The 20,465-nt window shown below is 42.7% G+C and overlaps 1 protein-coding gene across 1 annotated transcript in view; it reads right to left on the bottom strand.

Annotated features, from left to right (window-relative positions):
* Positions 1-6,272, bottom strand: part of LOC141002523 (leucine-rich repeat and calponin homology domain-containing protein 1-like) — a 92,750-nt gene extending 86,478 nt beyond the window's left edge. The window contains exons 1-3 of the mRNA XM_073473875.1: positions 6,201-6,272; positions 5,591-5,627; positions 4,590-4,706 (exon numbers count right to left, since the gene is read on the bottom strand). Of these exons, the coding sequence (XP_073329976.1) occupies positions 4,590-4,706; positions 5,591-5,627; positions 6,201-6,226 (180 nt within the window). The 5' untranslated portion in view covers positions 6,227-6,272. The remainder of the gene's footprint in view (positions 1-4,589; positions 4,707-5,590; positions 5,628-6,200) is intronic.
* Between the last annotated feature and the right edge of the window lie 14,193 nt (positions 6,273-20,465).

Genomic DNA, 20,465 nt, shown 5'->3' with positions numbered 1-20,465 from the left:
ATGGCGATATATCTCGTTTCTTACCGTTTTGAAATGTACTCCTTTATTTCATGGTCTTGCCTCCTTTTCCCTTTTGTATTTTCATGGTCTTCCCAGGCGATTGGAAAATATTTATTTTTTACCATGTATACTTTGTATGAATCCCCCTTTTTTCTGTTTTATTTTTTAGTTTTTTTTTTTGCGGTATTGCTTATATTGCTTATGTTTTTTTCCTCAACGAGCTTTTGTATGTTTGTATGTTCAATAAAAAAAAAAGCGTGGAGTTCCTCAGGGCTCTGTTCTGGGCCCTTTGCTCTACTCTTTATACATTTCACCTCTCGGACAAATTATTCGGAGTTATGGAAAACATTTCCACTGCTATGTGGACGACACTCAGCTGTATGTGCCCATAAAAGCTGATGATAAATCTCAAATCACGAAATTAGAGACCTGCCTGTATGCAGTGAAGAAATAGATGTCAGAAAACTTCCTGCTCCTGTATTCAGATAAAAGTGAGACGCTGGTCATTGCCCCCACTCGACAGAGACACCACTTTGAGAAATAACACAGTTGTCAAGAGTTACAGTCACCTGATCAAAGTTCAACTGTCAAGAATCTAGGTGTTACTCTTGATTCTACCCTCTCTTTCGATCAGCACATCAATGAAATTACCAAGATCGTTTTTTTACCACCTGTGCAATATAGCTAAAATTAGGTCCTTCCTGTCCATGGCTGACGCAGAGATCCAGATTCATGCCTTTGTTTCGTCTAGGCTGAATTATTGCAATGCCTTATTTTCGGGTCTTCCGCGTGAGAGCACTAAAAGTCTTCAGATGGTTCAGAATGCTGCAGCTAGAGTCTTAACACGTACAAGAAATTTTGATCATATTACACCAATCCTAGCCTCACTGCACTTGCTCCCAATACATATAAGATCAGACTAAAAGTGTTGCTGATGACATACAAAACTACACGGCCTCACCCCGTCGTACGTGTCAGATCTCATTATACTATATATTCCAACTCATGCATGACGCTCTCAGACTTCAGGGCTCCTGATGGTTCCCAGGGTTAAGAAGAAGTCAGTTGGCTGCAGAGCTTTTTCCTATCGTGCCCCCTTCCTCTGGAATAACCTCCCAGCTGACATCAGACAATCTGGCTCTACTGACACCTTTAAATCTAAACTCAAAACTCACTTCTTTGACTTAGCCTTTAATTAGTCCTTGACTTGGATTGCTAGCTTCTTCAGTGGGTCGGTCTCAGTCTCAATGAGTTACCTATAGTATTAGAAGTCACATTATCCTACCGACGAGAAACAACCTGTTTATTCTGATTAACATCACATTTCTCTAACTTTTGTTTTGTTTTCTGTCCCCACAAGCTGCAAGCTGTGTCGCTCTCTCACTCTCTATAGCTTCCTCCTCCTCTTTCTCCTCCTCCTCCTCCTCTCTTTTCATTCAAGGTCCCTTCTGATGGACCACGGGCCCCTGGGACCATCTACCTCTCCTGACTCCTGCTGCCTCACATACTGTCGGATCCGGATCATCACACCCTGGGCTCCGCTGGATCATTGCTCTCCTCTGTTTCACTACCTCCTTATATCTGTATTTCTGTAAAATATTGATGCCTCTTCACTCTGATCCCTCAGTCTATTACTATTTATCCTGTGTGGCCTGCCCTCTTCCAGGTCACCACAGTGGACAGGAGGTCGTGTGGCTCGGGCACCACTTGGCGATGCCTAGTCTGCTCAGTCATCTCCTGGATCCACACACTTTACATATATTATAATTTGTATCAGATATTCTGTCAGTGCAACTTGTAAACTATGATTCTATTGTTCTTTTCTGTACATGCGACATCTATTGCATGTCTGTCCGTCCTGGGAGAGGGATCCTCCTCTGTGGCTCTTCCTGAGGTTTCTTCCATCTTTTTTCCCCCCCGTTAAAAGGGTTTTTTTCCCATCAAAATGGAAAGTTTTTCCTCACTCGAATCGAGGGTCTAAGGACAGAGGATGTCGTTCACTGTACAGATTGTAAAGCCCATTGAGGCAATGTGATTGTGACTTGGGGCTATATACATAAAAATTGATTTGATTTGATTTGAAGGTTCCACTGGGCACAAACCCTAACCCTGTCTTCACACCTCTCCACCCTGGCTAAAAAAATTACAATTCTTAATGAAACACTGTACTTCATGAAACTTAAGACAGCTACATTTCCGTGCCAAGTTCTTGTCAACTTTCACAGAGGAGCAATGGAAAGCATTATAACTGGTAACATCACAAACAGGAATGGGTCGTGCACAGCCCAGGATGGGAAAGAGCATCAGTGATATCATTGAAATGATATGTCTGCACAGAGCCCAGAAGATACTAAAAGACAACTCCCACCCCAGCCACAGTCTCTTCACCCTGCTGCCATTGGGCAACAGTATCTGCTACCATACCACCAGACTATGGATCAGCTTCTTTCCTCAAGCTGTGGGACTCAAAAAATCCTCAATACTCCACCATAAAAATAGTGCTGCATAAAGGGAGTACAACTTGCATTTTTTTGTATTACCCTGTGTTGTAGAATGGCAAATAAATGAACCTTGAGCCTTGAAACAAACTCCATCTCTTCCCGCTCACTCAGGCTGTCAGGTTACAAACGAGTTGTTCCGTTTCAAAGGAAAGATACATAGAGCCCATACAGCAGCATCACTTCCCTATTTTAACACTGAACCAAAGGCTTAGAATCAAAATGTAGTCTTGACAGACGGTTCCAGTAAAATCAGAGTCTGTTATTGCAGCATGAGTTGGTGCACAGAATATCAATCAGATCAGGCAGAGGTATCGGAAACAGCAGGGAGAGGCTTGGTCTAAAGAAAGGTGGTGTTCATTTAACTAAACTCACAAAACACAAAGACTCACACTAGGAGAGGGCTGGCAGAGAGGGAAGGGAACATAGAGACTAAACACTCAAGAGGAGGGGAGACAATGAGACACACGTGCAACACATTTGAGTGAGGCAGGTAATCACAGATGGGAAACAGGAGGGCAGGAGGTGAGGAAACCTGAAACGAAACGTGACTAACAAAGTGAAACTTGCAACACAGGACAAAAAACATGAGGATAACAAAAAAGGGAAATTATGTAGCTTGACGGGTTGTGAAACAAATCAAGCTCTGCATACGTAATATGCATATTCAATTCTAATGCAAATGGTAATGCAAAGTCCAGTGAACAGATGTCATTGCTTCCAGATACTGATCACAGATTAATTATAGGTAGAGTTGATGGGAGATCACAGGTCAGCTAAAAAGGATTTGTCATTTTGCTCAAAGATACTTCAGCTGAGCAGAATGGTTTCTTTGACTTCACATCCAGCCTGTCACCCAAAACAAACTAACACTGCTGGTCCTAATTAATGTTGTTGTGCTTTTGTTTTATTTAAATGTCAATCTTTTCGGATTAGAAGTCAGCAAGTTCGGAGTCTGTCACACAGTTTGTGTGTTAATTCCTTTAGTTCAGTGCATTGATAGGCCAATCTAGGGAGATATTCTACAAACAAAGCAGTCTTGTTTACCTTGATTCTGAAACCTACACTCGTTTCACTCTGTTTCTGTAAAACACACACAGGGCAGTGTGCTGTAATGTTGACTGCCAATGCAAAGGGCTGCTTTATAGACTTATTTGCTCCTTTCCAGTTATTAGATGAGAAGATAGATATTTATTGTTAAGTACAGATCTGAAATCAGAACATGGTTAGCCTAGCCCAGCATAAAGACTGGAAGGAGGAAGAAATAGCTAGCTCTGTTCAAACATCACCTACCCATACCTCTGCAGCTCACTAATTAACACAGCACATCTTCTTTGTTTTATGTGTAATAAACGAAAATGGTGGGCTTCCTATTAGAACAAAAAAAAGATGCTTGTGGAGTGGCAGACTGCAGCTGCTCAGCAGCTTGGGGCCGGCTAGAGAGTCTAGATTAGAGCCAGACCCTCTCGAGAATAAACACCTAGTGTCACTTGGGATTCTGCTCTGACCTGAAACTGTTTACCAACAGGAGGAAAGCTCAGAGATTACTTTTAAACTATTGGGATTAAAACGGGGATTTATCTACACTCCTGTTTATCAACCTGCTGCATCAGCAATCCCCGGAGGTGACCTCCATTTTCGGGTGTTCGTGTTCTCTAATGTTGACTTCAGACTGCAGCTGGAGGGGAAATGGACTTTACTTCACAAACAACATTACATTATAGGGGAAAAGACGAGAGAGAAGCCGAGTCTCTGGTAAGTAGACTACTGAATTCACAGAGAGGGTTGTCCTAATTTTAACCACACAGACACACACAACCTCGGTGTGTGCCGTTGCTTGCTAACATTAGCTTATGGCTTGAGTGAATACATTTTTATACTTTTTTTTATACCAATTAACTGTATCCCAAGAAGGCAAAGTGACTGGTGAAACATTTGGACGTTTGTATAGCAAAAATGTAAGCATGGTCCCACTCTGTTCACATGTAACATACTGTATCTGAAGTATGACACATGTAAAAGCTCAACGGGTTTGTTTGCCAAATAAGTCACAGCACTACACTACATCAACTGGTTTGGTGCTGGGTTTACCTTGATTGACATATGCCATTCATACTCCCGGCACGCAAGCTGGGCCTCAAACTTGGCCTTCTCTAGAATCATCTGTCTCTTCTTCTGGAACTCATAGCCACTCTCCTCCATGTGCTGCTACAGAATGCATCAAATGTTTAGGTTTTAAATGACCTTAAATATTTGCTATTACTTACATATTTATTATCTAAAGACACCTTCTTGATCTCTATCATGGAAAAATACTTATTAAGGAAAACATTATTAAGTTATTGTAGAGATTTAATGCCTCTGTGCAGTTTTTTAAATGGTTCACTTTGGCATCTCCCAGTGGTAGTATCAAAAATACACTGTAACAGCTATATATACATGTGTTAAACATTAAATACATTTAGCTTTGTTGACTCAGAAAAAGTTACAGTTAGAGTATCCCTTTGGGTTCTGCTAAACTGTGACGGGCATTTGTTTGCTCGATGTTTTCTAGACAAAATACGCAAATGATTGATTGAAGGAAGCCTGTTTCATATTGAATTATTATTAACTGCCGCTAGTCTTCGAGGCATAGATGTGTCATTATAGGTATAGGCTACAATCTATACTTATGGAAACACAACAAACTCCCCAAAACATTATATTTGTGTTGATCACATTTGTTATGCCATTAGACACATGATGTAGACATCTGTCATACCATCAAAAATAGACTTAATGAAGATTTTGAACTTGCTATCAGTACAGAGTCTCACAAAGATGATCAGAGCTTGGTGAATCTTCCTTACTTTTGGTTTTCTGTAACTTGTTGGTAGTCTCTCCAAATAAAAGCATCACTCTAGTGACTGAAGTTTAACATAAAATACATATAAAATATAATTTTAAATCGTAAAAAATGTCAATACAATATCACTGTAATGTGACAGCTATTCACTGTCACATTACAGTTAGGTGTCATTTACTATTATGAATGCTTTTGTGGTGTCACTTGACTCAAAGTAAGAGAACTTCTGAAGTTTAGCACACTGTACCTTTGGTGTTGTGACGCTGTTATCATTGTCCTGCCCACTGGAGAGGGAGAGACATTAGGGAGGAAACAGGAAGGATAAGATTAACTTTGCAGACATAGCAGCAGTACACATTGAGCATTAACCTACATGTAGACTTTAGCTAAAACACACAAGTAAAAAACATTCAACCATCACTGGAACTTCACAAGGGAATGCTGACACAGTTTTACAAGGTGTTCTTAGCCCATGTGGTTTTATCCTTTATAGAATCATGATACTATCACATGTTACCAATGAACCTGTTTACCTGTGGAATGGTCCACAAGGTGTTTTTGGAGCATTCTACAACTTTCCCAGTCTTTTGTTGCCCCTGTACCAACTTGTTTGAAAGGTGATGCTGCCATCAAATTCAGAATGAGCTTTTATTTGCAAAAATCAATGAAGTTGAGGAAGTCAGACATTAAATATATTGACTTTGTACTGTTTTCAATTGGGCATGTCATAAAGGATTAGCAAATAATCACATTCTGTTTTATTTATGTTTTACACAGCGTCCCAACTTTTTTGGAATTAGGGTTGTATAAAATTGTGGTGGTAAAGCACAGACTCACACGTAGACACAAAATCTTACTTGAGTGACTCTTCCACTGTGACCATCTCCACCGGGTAGAGCTGAACTCCAGACAGATTGTCCTGCTGTGTATTCACTCTGGTACACAGAAGGACTACATTATTAAACAGATTCATTTGATCTAGAAACGTATGACTTCTCACCAATGATTGTCTACAGTTCTAGTGTGCTTGGTGCCAGTACAATACCAAAACTCAATGTTTAACTCCAGAGTCATTTGACATCGGAGATTTTAAAGGCATTAAAAGAAGGATTGTCAAGAAAAAAAAATTGTAAAGACTCAAAAAAAATAATCCCTTCACTTCATCACTTCAGACCCACAGTAAGTGTGTGGCGGTGTCTATTTCTGCAGAGACACTACCATCTACCTTTATCCTGGCCAATAACAGCGTGAGTTATGGATTTTGTAAAAATTAAGCGACCAGGTTACATTGTCATCCTGTCTCTTTCCTCTGTACTGTCTGTGTGAGCTGCAGGTCAGGGTGAGCTTCATACACACAGAGCAGAGAGGTAAAAAGTGGAAGCATGTGGTTCAACTGAATTGGCACAAAATCCAGCTGTGAAGAGCTTTCCTGCAGGGTTACATGGAGGTGTGGGCGTGTTTATTTGACCTTTTAAATGTAACCGCTGTGAAACAAGCAGAAAATGGTTTATTACATATAACAGATTGAACAGTGACAGGAAACAGGATGAGAGAGAGGGGGGATGACATGTAACAAAAAGCCACAGTTCAAATTCGAACCCTGGGCTACTGCAGCGAGGACACAGCCTCTCTACTGTACATGGGGCACACACTCTACCAACGGAGCTTCTGGGGCACCTCTGACTTACTGTTTTGTACACGGTAGAATCATATATCATTTGAAAATGAAGTTTGATACGAGAACACTATCTATTTATTAATTGAAGTTTAGTCATGGTGAACATGGCCTCCATCATTAGGACTCACAATGAGGATTTGGAGTAACGATTCTGTGAAAACAGCCACTGGCTTTATTACCAGGCTCTGATAATTTATACTATCCATATGTGCAGGTGGTGAGGATGTACCAGTCAGCTGACTGGAGAAGGCAGAGTGTGTGTACACAGACTGCAGGCAGTGCACAGTATGCACCTGACAGCACAGTTGTGTCCACTGCAGCAATTTCACACACAACTAAATGAAAACTAAAATCGTACTTATGCATATGCACAGTATTGATTCTTTAATGCAGTTTGATGCAATCTTGGATTTCTACTGACGATGATAATTTGATTAGTTAGTTACCAAACAGTCCGGTCCTCTCCACTGCACTCCGGGGGAGGGGAATGTGATGGTGAGACAATGATGACTGAGGAAATATTGATTTATGATTTGAGTTGGCTGATATTTTTAAATGGAACAGTGTTTATGGAACAATTATTCTTCACTACAAGCACTAGTAGGAAAGTGCAACTGCATGAGTGACACTGCTGGTTTGAATGTTTATGACAACATGGATATGAAAATAAATGTGAGATGCATCATTATGCGTAAAATCAGGCCTCTCACCTTTGATTTCTACAATCAGGCTTTAATTTACCACCTCATCATTTGTATTGCCAGTTTCCCCAGTCTCCAAAATGTTTGTACATGTGGGTCAAAGTCCATAGATTTACACACATTTTATTTGTGTAAGTAAGTAGTATTTTTACAAAGTATTTTTACAAAACATCCCAATTTCTAAGAAAGTAGCAAGATTTATAAGTGAGTCCCCTGGACTGTTGACATAGCCTTCATAAGTGGTCCCATGTTCTTTTTCAAGTTTTCACACTCTTATGATTTTATGAAATGAACACAGACAATGCATCTTTATTATTCTCAAAATAATAAAGATGCTTTGTAAATACAGTTTCAGCAAACCAGCATTTGCCACTGGGCTGCTCGTTGAGGGGCAGCCTGCCCTTCGGACATTCAGCCTGTCCAGTCTCTTGTGCCAAGAGACACTCCGGCAGCGGAGAGAGGCTCTGAAGGAGTATTAAGCCGGAGTATTAATCCAAGAAGAACAGCAGCTGGCTGGTCAGGAGGGACTGTTTACTGGTGTAGAATAAAATAATTTTGCTGTTATTACTTTTCTGTTATATTTTCTTTGTTTGATTTGGTGTCGTCCCTTCTACATGACAGTGAGCTCAAAGCATTTTACATTGATTAATAGACAACTATAGATACTACAACTAAATAGATCTCTGTGAGTAAAACTTTGGTATATTGTGAAGACAGTCTAGAGCTGGGTCCCTTTGATTAGCCTTAGCCCTTCCACATTACAATAGTAATTTAATCAACACAAGTGTGATGTTTTACCCAGGAAGCGCAGCGATTAATTAGCTTTTTGCTTTTAGACAGTTGTGTATTGAGCATGTGTAAATCAACCCAGACTTTGGAGCATGGTCTCCCAGTCGCCCACCCCCCTGTTGCTGAGCCCAAACCTATTGTTTCCTGTTGCCTGTATATAATACTGACCAGAAAGTCACTCTGGTCAGAGAGAACTTTGCATTCCTGTTGTGAACTTCTGTCTCTACTGATCAGTAATTAAAACTCATCTGAACCAGCAACAGAATTGGACCTGAAGGATTAATTTGTCTTCTACACTGGGGAAACTATAGGTCACAATCCCATTATCAGCACCACCGCTAAGCATCGGAGGAGAAGCGGGAAATGCAATGCTTCCGACACACTTTTATGCTTCTGTGTTGAAGAGGGATGAAACACCATACCTACGGTGTAGCCTCTGCTATATGCCGTAGCCTGAGTGCACCTCCCCAGAAATGTAATAATGGAGATTGTGACCTGTAGCTTCCCCAGTAAACACACTACACTTATCAGCTGTTGCAGAGTGGACAGGCTGAATGTCTGAAGGGCATGAAGCCCCTCAAGGAGCAGCCCAGTGGCAAACGCCAGCTTGCCGAAAACCAAGTCATTCAAGCCGGGTTTATATGGAGAGGAGGCCCTCCCTGCAGACATAGCCTGTCCGCTCTCTAGCTCAGAGACACAGCTGTGAGCCGAAGAAGTCAGTGTGTTTCAAGGGGAAAGTACACCTGGCAATCTGCTCACCACTGCCAGCAATGCAGACACTGAAGAAGAACAACATAAATTTAACTTATTTTGTTTTTGTTTCCTTATTTATAAACATTTCCATTTCAAGCTGAAGATGAGAAAACAAATGTCTTTTTACAATCTTTGGTGTATACAGAAAGAACGAATAAACAGAATTCTCACTTGTTTTTTCATTTCTCGTTTGCCAGATCAAATTGAATGAACGGATGATACATGGATCATATTGGCCCTGGTATTGAAATATTCTGGCAAGAAACTTCACCCTGTGATGATGTAACGCACAGGTCTTGTGCGTCAATCAAAACACAACGGCCCTCATTTATCAAACGAACGTACGACAGAAAACTGGGCATACGGTCATTTCCACGCAAAGCTCGGAATTTATCAATTTGGATGTGAGCAGCGGCTACGATCAATCTCATGTTAAGTCTCAACTCGTGTACGCAAGTGTTCAAGTCAGTGTTGATTTGCGGTGCAGCATAGTAAATCTGGCGGAGTCTGAGAATTGTTATTAGACCATATATCCCTGACATTAAAGGTAGCCTACTAGTTTCAAATAGTTTGCAATTAACAGGGTAAACAGTTTATTGCTGTAATATTAATTTCTCTTTCATTTTGAGAAAGATTTTGAGATTTTGAGGCAGGTGACATAATTACAAGCAACTAAACTAAATTGAAAGTGATGTGATAGGTTAGATGCTTACTCAGTTACCTATTTAAACAAGAGCTTTGACAGTCATCACATCTCGACAATGGCAGATCTGGCTCTGTTAGAAGACCTATATGTGCCCGTAAGACGTGAGAGGGTTTTTCGGGACCACAGGGATCTTTTTATGGAGAGTGGCTATTGAGTCGCTTTCGTCTCCCAAGGCATCTCCTTTTGGAATTATGCCACGATTTGGAGCCTCAGTTAAGGAGAGAAACCCGACGCTCGAATGCCATACCTGTGCCAATGCAGGTGCTCGCCACATTGGGGTTTTTGGCCACCGGGACCTTTCAGCAGGAGATCAGGGATAGGTCCGGTATGTCACAGCCAACCATTAGCAGAACGATGCCAGCAGTGTTGGCGGCTATCAAGTCCCTTTCCGGCAATACATTCAATTTCCTTACAATGATGCTCAGCAAACTGTGATTAAGAGAGAATTTTATGAGATTGCTGGGTTTCCTAATGTGATTGGTGCGATTGATTGTACCCATGTGCATCTGAAGCCACCATCCATGAATGATTACGCATTCATCAATCGTAAAAACTATCACTCCATAAACGTTCAGGTCATTTGTGATGCCACGCTCTCTCTCCTAAACGTGGTAGCCTGGTGGCCCGGGGGGACGCATGACTCCTTCATTTGGCAAAACAGCAGCGTAGGGACACGGCTACAGGATGGCGCACTGCAGGGCCAGAGTCATCTCCTCGGTGAGTAGCCTAACTACTGCGTTAAATTAATATTCTAAAAGTAATCAAATTACTGACATTTTGGTGTGATTCATGTGCTAGGTGACAAAGGTTATCCCCTCAAGGAATACCTGGTAACTCCACTCGCAAACCCTACAACAGAGCAGGAGCGCAGATTCAACCATGCGCAAATACGCACACGGGCCACGGTGGAGCACTGCATCGGGCTGCTTAAGGGCAGATGGCTCTGTCTAGGATCCACGGGGGGAACCCTATTGTACATGCCAGAGAAAGTTTGCAATATCATTTTAGCCTGTGGGGTTCTGCACAATATTGTGCAGGATAACAGGGTGCCATTTTATGTCCCGGTGCAGCCAGATGAACCTATGCCCAGAGAGCCATGGCCAGCAGAGCCCCAACTGGAGGCTATATGAAGGAGACAGGACCTCATTCATCGCTTCTAAAATGTAAAGTGTTACATACTTATGTTTGGCAACTATTCAATACAGGGAAACAGACAATGCACAATATTTAGTCAAACATTTTATTCATGTGATGCACGTTTCAGGTTTTCGTTTATCTCTTTTAAAGTGTTGTTTATTGCTATAAGTGAGCGATTTATCTCCGCCATTGACCGACACATTTCGGTTTGTTTTTCCAGGACCTCTACTAACAGAATCCAGGGTCGTGGTAGTGTGCCTGCACAGGCGGCGGAGGACACGCGCCCGCACACACAGCTCGCAGTTGACTGGCTCTGTGGGACTGGCTCCAGACCGGTTACTTCAGCCGAAGCCTGAACAACACCACTCGAATGATCTGAAACATCATTTAAATAAAGAAATAAACTCTGACTGCAACCGTGTAATTATTTAAACTACAAACATGGTTCCTACACCTCAGAGTCGGCATCAGAGCACATCTCACCGGGGGGCATTCAGTGAATGCGGGGGGTCACTTTCTGCCACTCAACAACTCAATATACGATGTAAATACGTGATAATATCAGTTTTCTGTCAACAATCAACACACTAATCCATGTCTTATACCAAAACATCCAAAGGAGCACGTTTTCACATAGGCACCGCATAGTGTACTCGCGTTGTCAAAAAATTACAGCCCTCTCTCTCTCTCTCCCTCTCTCTCTCTCTGTCTCTCTCTCTCTCTCTCTCTCACACACACACACACACACACAGCCTCTCTCTCTTTCACGCATGCACGCAGCCATTGCGAATCACTGGAACAACTGTAATAGACCACACAGCCAGATGCAGCATAAATTCAGACAGGACAAAAACCCATTCAGCTTTAAGTGTTATAAACAAGTACGCCACGGCGGGCAAAATAAGGTACATTAAAAACTGTTTAGCAACTTTGAACTCTGTCTCAATGACATCCACTCGTGACAGGTCCATAATGTGCTTGACAGCACTGACGTCAAGGAATGTGGTGCTCTCTGGATTTAGCGCAGAAAGTGCACCAGCCAGCTGTGAGTTGCGCTCACTGAATCTATGATCCATTTCTCCAAGTACTGAATCTACAATGCTGTAGTACAGTCTCTGAAGCTCACTTTTGGTGTCATCATCTCTCTGTCCTGTAGTTCCCACAACGACATACGCGTCCATTTGCGTATTTGCCTTGCGTCTCCGTTTGGACAATGTGGGTTGTGATGCGCTGGCAGCTGTGGAAAAGTCCCACACTTTATTAAATTCCTCATCACAGCGGAGTTTCCGCACACAGGTTGTTGCGCAGGCCACAATACTTAATACTTAAATACCCTGTCATTAAGTCAGTGTCTTCTCTCTGTAGAAGCTTGTTTGGTGGGTCCAGCAGGGCGAGAACAGTGTGGACTAACTTGGCAATGAATAGGAAACTGGGCTTGGTCATCTCACGCAACAGGCCTGCAGCTTCCATTCATGTCTCCGCGCCATGGGCGAGAACAGAGTCAATGTCAGTCAAGAGAGATGTTATGTCGTTAAATGAGTTTAAAACAACGGTCACGGTGGCAAGATGTCCCATCCATCTCTGTTCCAGCAGGCGTTTGAGGTGCACACCCTTGTAATGCACAGCAGTGGTGGGCTTCTTGCAGAACTTGTAAAGGGCGTTGCACACATGAAAAAAGTCCTCTACAGCTGTCTTAGCTGACATTGCATGTACTACAACTAAGCGCAGCTGGTGATTAAGACAGTGTACATATGGTATCTCACGATTCAGTTTCTCTTGCAGTAGCTTTTGGACACTGCCATGTTTCCCAGAAATCAGAGCAGCCCCATCAAAAACCTGGCTGAGAATCTTTGATGTATCCAGTCCAGCTTTGTTCAGCTCTGCCAAAACGGTGTCGGTCAGTGTCTGTGCGTCACCTTTATCAGCTGTTGCTATCATTAGGCACTCGGTAACCTCATATGATCCATTCACAAATCTCAGGACAACTGATATATTTTCACACCTGTTTGGGTCACGAGTTCCATCCACTTTCAGAGTGTAAATTGAGTCGCTTACCTCCTCCACTATAGCCTCAGTTACCACACTGCTGAGTGTATTAATGAGTTCATTTTGCATGTCATGACAGCGTTGCGAGGGACTGTTTTCACAACATCTGCCAGTTCAGGGTCCTTTTTAATCGTTTAGTCCAGTAATGAGAGGAAAAGTCCACTCCCTCCCTCAGACATGTTATCAAAAGCCTCTACTTTTCCTTGTAAAGGCAACTGGTTTTCCACCAGAAATCCCACAACATCAATGAGCGAGGAAATGTAATACCTGTTTTTTTGTAGTTGATCTGAATTGACAAGTGTCGAGATCTCCTTTCCAGTATTGACACGTCTTTCACGCTCCTTCCACAGTGTGTAACAGTTGAGATGCTCCTTTGACGATTCATGTTTAAGCAATCCTTAATCTCTTTCCACTGCGTTTTTCCAGTTATGAAATCCCACAGTGACGAATACATCCTGAGACCTCCTTTGCGTGCTAAACTGCCGACAACAAAAGCAAAATGCTGCATCCGCTTTGACGCTGTATTCAAGCCAGTCACGGTTGTGGTACCAAGCAGAGACAAATGAACGCTTCCTCCCACTGAAAATGCTGGCTGGGTAATGTAAAACAACTTGGTTAGGCTGTTCAGTCCCGAGATCATCTATGGTTTGTCTTCGGCAGCTAGCACTCCCGCTAGCCACAGCTTCATCGTTGCCATGGTCGCTGCTATCACGGCTAACATTAGCTGCAGGCTCCTGCGCTTCAGAAGTGGCGGCTCTGGGTGCACTTGCTCCCTCTTCCGTTGCCGGCAGAGCCGAAGGAGGCCTTGCAGAAGCAGCAGCACCACCATGTAACCACTTTCTGATATCCATTTATATTTTTAGCAAATGTTCGTTGGCGTAAGTTAGCTCACTGTGAGCTCCATGCACGTGTAGCATGGAGTTGTTGTTACCCTAGATTATGACTATCAGTTTTTATTTTGATAGGAACCAATACGTGCTCCAAGAACTTTTATTTTGAAAGGCGGTAAAGTTCACTTCAGAAAGGGTGGGTAACTTCCGCATCTTTATATTTATTTTCTTGGAGCTATTGTGTTGTTAAAAATGTAAAAGTAAATTATTTTCTTTATTTTGAATCGCACCGAACCCAGGGGTTGTGGTTTTGGGTGGCTGGTATGTGTTTAAAGAGAAATTAGTTTAATGGATTCTCCCATTGCGCTGAGATGACCTGTCACCGGAATAGCAATGGTCCCTTTTTCTCTGGATTCAATGGGAGAAGGCGCAATAATCCTTGTGAAGAAACCATTTCAGAAAACCACTGTGCTCTGCTGTTTTCATGCAGGAGTAATAAATGTGCCTGAATCCACGTGGTCGTCCTGTCCTATTTTAACCGAGACACAACGCAGAATAGACTCCGCTACACGCGCTTATTTGAATGTGACGACAACGTCAACTTGACATCGTCAAGCCTTCAGGTCATAGGTCAACAGATCAACACCTGACCAATGAGCACACTACTTACCCAAACGTGACTGTATGCAAATGATCAACACTGTTTTTCTGATTACTTTGTTTTTATTATTTTTTAAATCTAATCCTCACTGTATAGTGACTTTAATAAATAGATTAATACACAGATTAATAACATATAAAGTTTGGAACCAAAAGGCTGGACTGCAGGCGGGTGAGGGTGGGGGAAAGGGGGGGCACAGCAACTTATTTGGGGGGCATTGCCCCCCAATGACGCCGACCCCACTACACCTTTTCCCAAGTCAAATACAAACACTTTTCAAGGTGCATTAGCAAGTTTTTCCAGCACCATACGGCTGTGGTTAATTTAAATATAGGCTAAACAGCCAAAATGCTTCAAGCATTCAGGGACCCGAACCCTGTGCAAAAAATATTAGTAGGCTATTAAATGTTTACCATTATCCGGCTCAGACTCAGGTGGTGCGTCTGTGTCTCCTCCGCCACTTATGCCCGAAATTGAAGCGAACCCGATCAGCGCAGCCACCCGCTCCTCTATCTGGGTCAATGCATCCTGGCGAGTTTGAGGTCTGGCCATTTTTTCTTGACCTAAATATAAATTGCGATATAATCGATTATAAATATACATATACACATGTATGACTATACATATTGTGGATGTATAAATTAAATATTCAAACCTCAACTGGAGTTCGATTGACGACGGCAACGCTGTTGACCGCAGCAGTGATTTCTTTCCATATGGCATTCTTCCGACTTCCTTTGATGCCACTTTTCAGGCTGCCAAATAAAACTAATTTGTTTAATTGTTTGTGCGATGTTATGGTCTCAATTTCAAGGTCGGAAAAGTTCCTCTTCTTGGACATATTACGCATCTCCATGTCGTAAACTCTAGGGGCGAGGTCTCTAAACTGAGAATATTTAAGGGCGTGATATTTACATGACGATTGTTTTCAGCTGCCACATTTATCAACGCCCAATCATTCTTACGCTGTGATCGGCAAGATACGAACGTTTCATGAATCACATGTAAACCCTGTTGTAAGATGATTTCTGTGCTCGGATCTGCGCTGGTTTCTACGTTAGATTGATAAATGAGGGCCAACGGATAAACAACGCAAACATCCTAAAACCCACTTAACTAACTTGCAAGTCAGGAACATAGAATTAGTTCATGACTTACTGAATGTTCTCAACCAATAGAGAAGGATGTAACCAATCACCTGATATAAACAAATGAAAATCAGTGTTGATACAATATAAAATGTGCAACAGTAGTTTAAAATTGATTTCAATTACTTAAAACAGCTACAGGGCACGTTAATTTTTTGTGCATTCTGGCGGCCCCTGTGGACAAAAGCATTAAATGGTAAATGGACTGTATTTATATAGCACTTCTCTAGGCTTAGCAACCACTCAGAGTGCTTTAAAACACAAGTCAGCATTCATCCATTCATACACACATTCATAGACTAGTGGCAGAGGCTACCATGCAAGGTGCCACCTGCTCAGCAGGAGTGATAACCATTCATCAGCATTCAGTAGTGTTTCCAATGCCTTGTGTCTAAAGATCTTGGTCTGGCTAGCTTGCACATTTGTTCTTAAAAGCAAGTGAAAGAAAGAGATGACATATTGTGAAAAACTAAGTTTTGACGAGACATATACCCTTGCTTCTCTCCATTGTTCTATCCTCTTTCCCATGCTCTATCTTCTTTCTATTGCCCTGACTATAAAAGGCTGTAGAATCTTGGGCTACAAATTACGTTAATAGAAACTCATAGAGTCTCAGTAAGAATGTTTTTTTCAGAAAATTGGAGGAGACTCCTCAGAGATCTCTACGAGAATAAAAGCAGGAGCCTTGAGAGGTCTGAGTCAGTATGGTCCTGGGACCTGCTCTGGTTTTTTGGTGTTGCTGTCTTGGAGAAAACAATAAACTCTATTGCAACAGACTCTGCACATCTCTGGTGATTTGCTTTGAGCATTTTGTCTGACTGAACTATGAAGAAGCTATTTTTCTAAGTGTTGGACCAAGATCCAAGTTCCTCTGGCCCATTCCCTGGTCCCTTGTGACCCAACATTAATTGGCAAGCCATTTTGCCAAGAGAGAGACTGTAGCCTCACACCAGAGTGGACCTGCCTGCACTTCAGACTATAGGTGGCCACTTAAATTAAAAATAATCAGAGCCATTTTTTGTCCAAATATTGAATGTGTCACTGAGTGCAGTGTCAGGACTCTGTCCAGGTTAAAGGTATCTGATCATCTCTTCTCTAAAGAACCTAGACAAACTTTATTTAAATTATTGCTGAATTTAACCAAAAAGTTGATTATTGCTGGATTTAACCAAACACAGACAACTGTCACCACTGAAGTGCAACTAACAACATGGGCACAACAGAGTCTGCTTCAAACATATGTGTGCACGTCATGTTATTTATGTAATTCATGTACCACGATGCAGAAAGTATGGATGATTGTTTTCTGAATGTGGTTATAACAATTTGGATTGTTGGATGTGATGTTGTTTTGAGTGGAATAATCTGGCATTTAGTAATACCCCTTTTCCACTGGTCAAATATCCCACTTAAACCCGCTAAGATCAGGGTTTTGTGTGTAATGGGAATGTGTAAACTCTGCATTTATCACCTCAGCTCCGCTTTGATCTAAACGGAAGACCCGGGTGAACACGCTAAATTCCACCAGGCAAAGTGATGACGTGTTATCAACATCAGGGGGTGGCGTGTAAATAAGGAAGGAATTTGGGCTTCGGTCTATTCAAGGACGTTTTATGTCTGGACACAGTGTTGGAGGTGGAGCCCTGTTCCTTCCTATGAAAGATGCTCAGTGGTGTTTTGAGACCAAAAAAGCTAAACTTCCCAGCTATGGAAATAACTGGATCGCCGACCGAGCCGGCTAACTTACGAACTAACTTACTTGAATGGGGATAATATAATTTGATCGTGTGGCTCTTCTAGACTTTCCAAATGTTATTGCACCGAATGGCTGAAATTATTATAGTGAAACGAGTCATTTTTGCTCAAAAGAATTTATCCACCGTTTTACAGACGCTTCTTTCACAAGGGGTGTATTGCTGTTTTCTCTTCTGTTACAACTGCTTCGGGTGCATTCATGATGTGAAACTTGACGTCAGTGATGTCAGTGACGTACAATGACACTTTGCCTGCGGGTAGAGGGAATAATGGGGAATAGTGGGGTGGGGTCAATACGCGATTCTTAGCGGGTGTCTATGAGCCTTGTCTCTTTACTTTTTGGCAAATTCCAAGAAACTAATTGTGCTTATACGCACAAAAGATTCAGCTGATCAGCCGGAATACCCAAGAGCACTAGCAAGCAGTGCAAGAAAAGGCTACATGGGGGCCGGACAGGGAAGAGGACATGGGAGAGTCAGCGCCAGTGGAGTTAATAATGCAACAACATCCTAGGACATCCACAGGACAGAGCTCCCCTTGAGACAGGACAGTATCCTGTAACTGTAAGAAAAAGGAACACTATTATTTATTATAATCAGGAAAAAGGGTAGGAGAGGGATGCAGAGCAAGAAATAAGAGATCTCAATGAACTGTGCAAGAAGGGATGAGTAAGGAGAAACCAACCAAAACCTGACAAGATGTATCGAAAAATGAGCACACCCAAATCAGCATCAGGGGACAGGTTCTAACAGTTTTCCCGGAGACATGACAAGTCAACAATATGGATGAAAACTGCCCTCAGGGAAATAGAGGAAGAGCTGAGAGAACCAATCCGTGAGAAAATGGAGGAACAGCTGAGAGAATTTTCATCCACAGCACATGCATCAACATCTGCAGGAAATCAGTGATGGGATCATGTCGCCATGGTAAGGAGGCTGAATGGTGGAGGAAAGTTTTGTGTGCAGTTGGACGACACAATAGCATCTGAAGGTACTGAAGAGGAGGAAGACCTGCTTGGCAGCTATTAGGAAATGGTGGCCTGGCCACAACACTCACTACACAACACTGCAGGAAGACCACGCCAAGTAGGTTGAAGTGAAGCCCGTAAAATCCTGAGAAATGGGAGGAAGATTGGGGGAGAGCACAACTCGAACCCATTCTTGGACAATGCCTGGCAGGCAGAGAGACTATAAACTACAGTACTGTCAGCAGAGGGTTGAGTATCTTGGCAGGCAGCTGTGTGGGAATAAGAGACTAATTGCCCCCTCACAGGTGGAAGCAGTAACCAAGGCTTCAATGACACAGACAGTGGGACAAATGCACTCTTTCCTGGGAATGACAGGGCATAGCTGTTGGCTACTTGAGGGGAGGCTGACGCTAGCATGATAGCGCTAACTCATGCTCTCGGAGTACTGTTTTGGATGGAACCTTTTGAGATGATGGAAGAGGTTGGTGGTGTTTCCAGTTCTGCTGAGGACTGGTCACCGACACATTTTGCACCTAATGGTGGTCTGTCCTTTGTCAGACTTCAGGTAGCCGAACTATTTCCAAATAACCAAAATGGTATGACCTTTCTTCAGTACAATTTCTTCTTCTTTGTCAGTTTCCTTGCACTCGGTTTCGCTTGTTGGACTGCTCATTGTCTTGTGTCGGCTAGACACACAGGTGGTCACCGTCATTCAGAGTTGTTGTGTTGGGACCGTCTACATGGTTCTGACGTCGGATCGGCCTGCATGCAGCTCAATGCTTAAATGCGGCCTCCTTGCACTAACAAAGCCTGTTAAACAAAGGAAAGTGCAATGACCCTTATGTCCCGTAGGTGGGGCCTGCTTGTCACAGCCCCCCCAGGTTTGAAACTCCCATCTCCCATTGTCTGCGAGCGCACCTGAACGCATCAGTTTCCGCTGCAGCTGGAGGAGATAAATACAGCGGCAGACTCATTTCAACGCAGTCCCAGAGTTACGTGTTGCTGGAAGCATCAGCTTTCGCCTATGCAACTATTACTCATAAGGGAGCCCACAGATGTCTGGATATTTTCCCCGCCTAGGCCGCAGTCTTTCATCTCCCCGGACGAGCCAAAACTGCACCGTGTTCACCAAAAACGCTCTGGATTGTATGCTTGTGAGCTACATTCTTTGTTCTTTGTGAGTTTTGTGGACCGCCGTGTCCCTCTTTTTATTGCTGTTTGTTTTACGTTATAAAACACGTTGTTTGCTTTCCCTTTTCACTCATCACGAGCTGATTTGAGCCCCTCCACGCCGTGGAGCGGGAGTGTACACACACATCAGGGGTTACGTGCGCACACACGTAATCTTATGGGTGACCTGTTGGAGACTTATGGTTGATGACCTCGCTATGACATAAGATATGTGTGTCTCGTGATATCTCCCTTTTATGATTTCAGAGACGGACGCCTCGTGGTAGCACGTCCACCTTTTGTGTTACAGCCGGTCACTTTCCCTACAAATTCATCTTGTGTGCAATAAAGTGCACACGAGGCCAACGGTGGTGTAACCATTGCCGTTGTTCAAATCTTGCGCGTTCGTTCATTTGACTAGCTTTGGGTGACGTATTCATGTCCACCATTTTTGGAATTCTAGACATATGATTCAGCAAAATCATTGTCATTTTTGAATTTGTATCCACGCGTGACTACTCCAAGTCACGTTTCGGCCATTTTTGTAGTCAAACGAACGTGAGTTCCCCAATTCCGGTTTGGCCATTTTTGTAGTCCTTTCAACGGAACACTCCGTGACGTCACCCTCCAAAAGAGCGTGACCGCCATTTTGGCTCTCGGCCATCTTGTTTCTTTGACTACAACCGCCATCTTGGTTCCTCTTTCTTTGTCTCTGACACACACATACACACACGCACACACACACACACACACTTGTTTGTTATTTGTGCTTGAGTTTGTC

This window comes from Pagrus major, chromosome 9 (genome assembly GCF_040436345.1).
Source record: "Pagrus major chromosome 9, Pma_NU_1.0".
NCBI classification, from domain to species: domain Eukaryota; kingdom Metazoa; phylum Chordata; class Actinopteri; order Spariformes; family Sparidae; genus Pagrus; species Pagrus major.
Note: the sequence above shows the minus strand (reverse complement) of the source record. Positions and strands in the feature narration are given on the sequence as shown.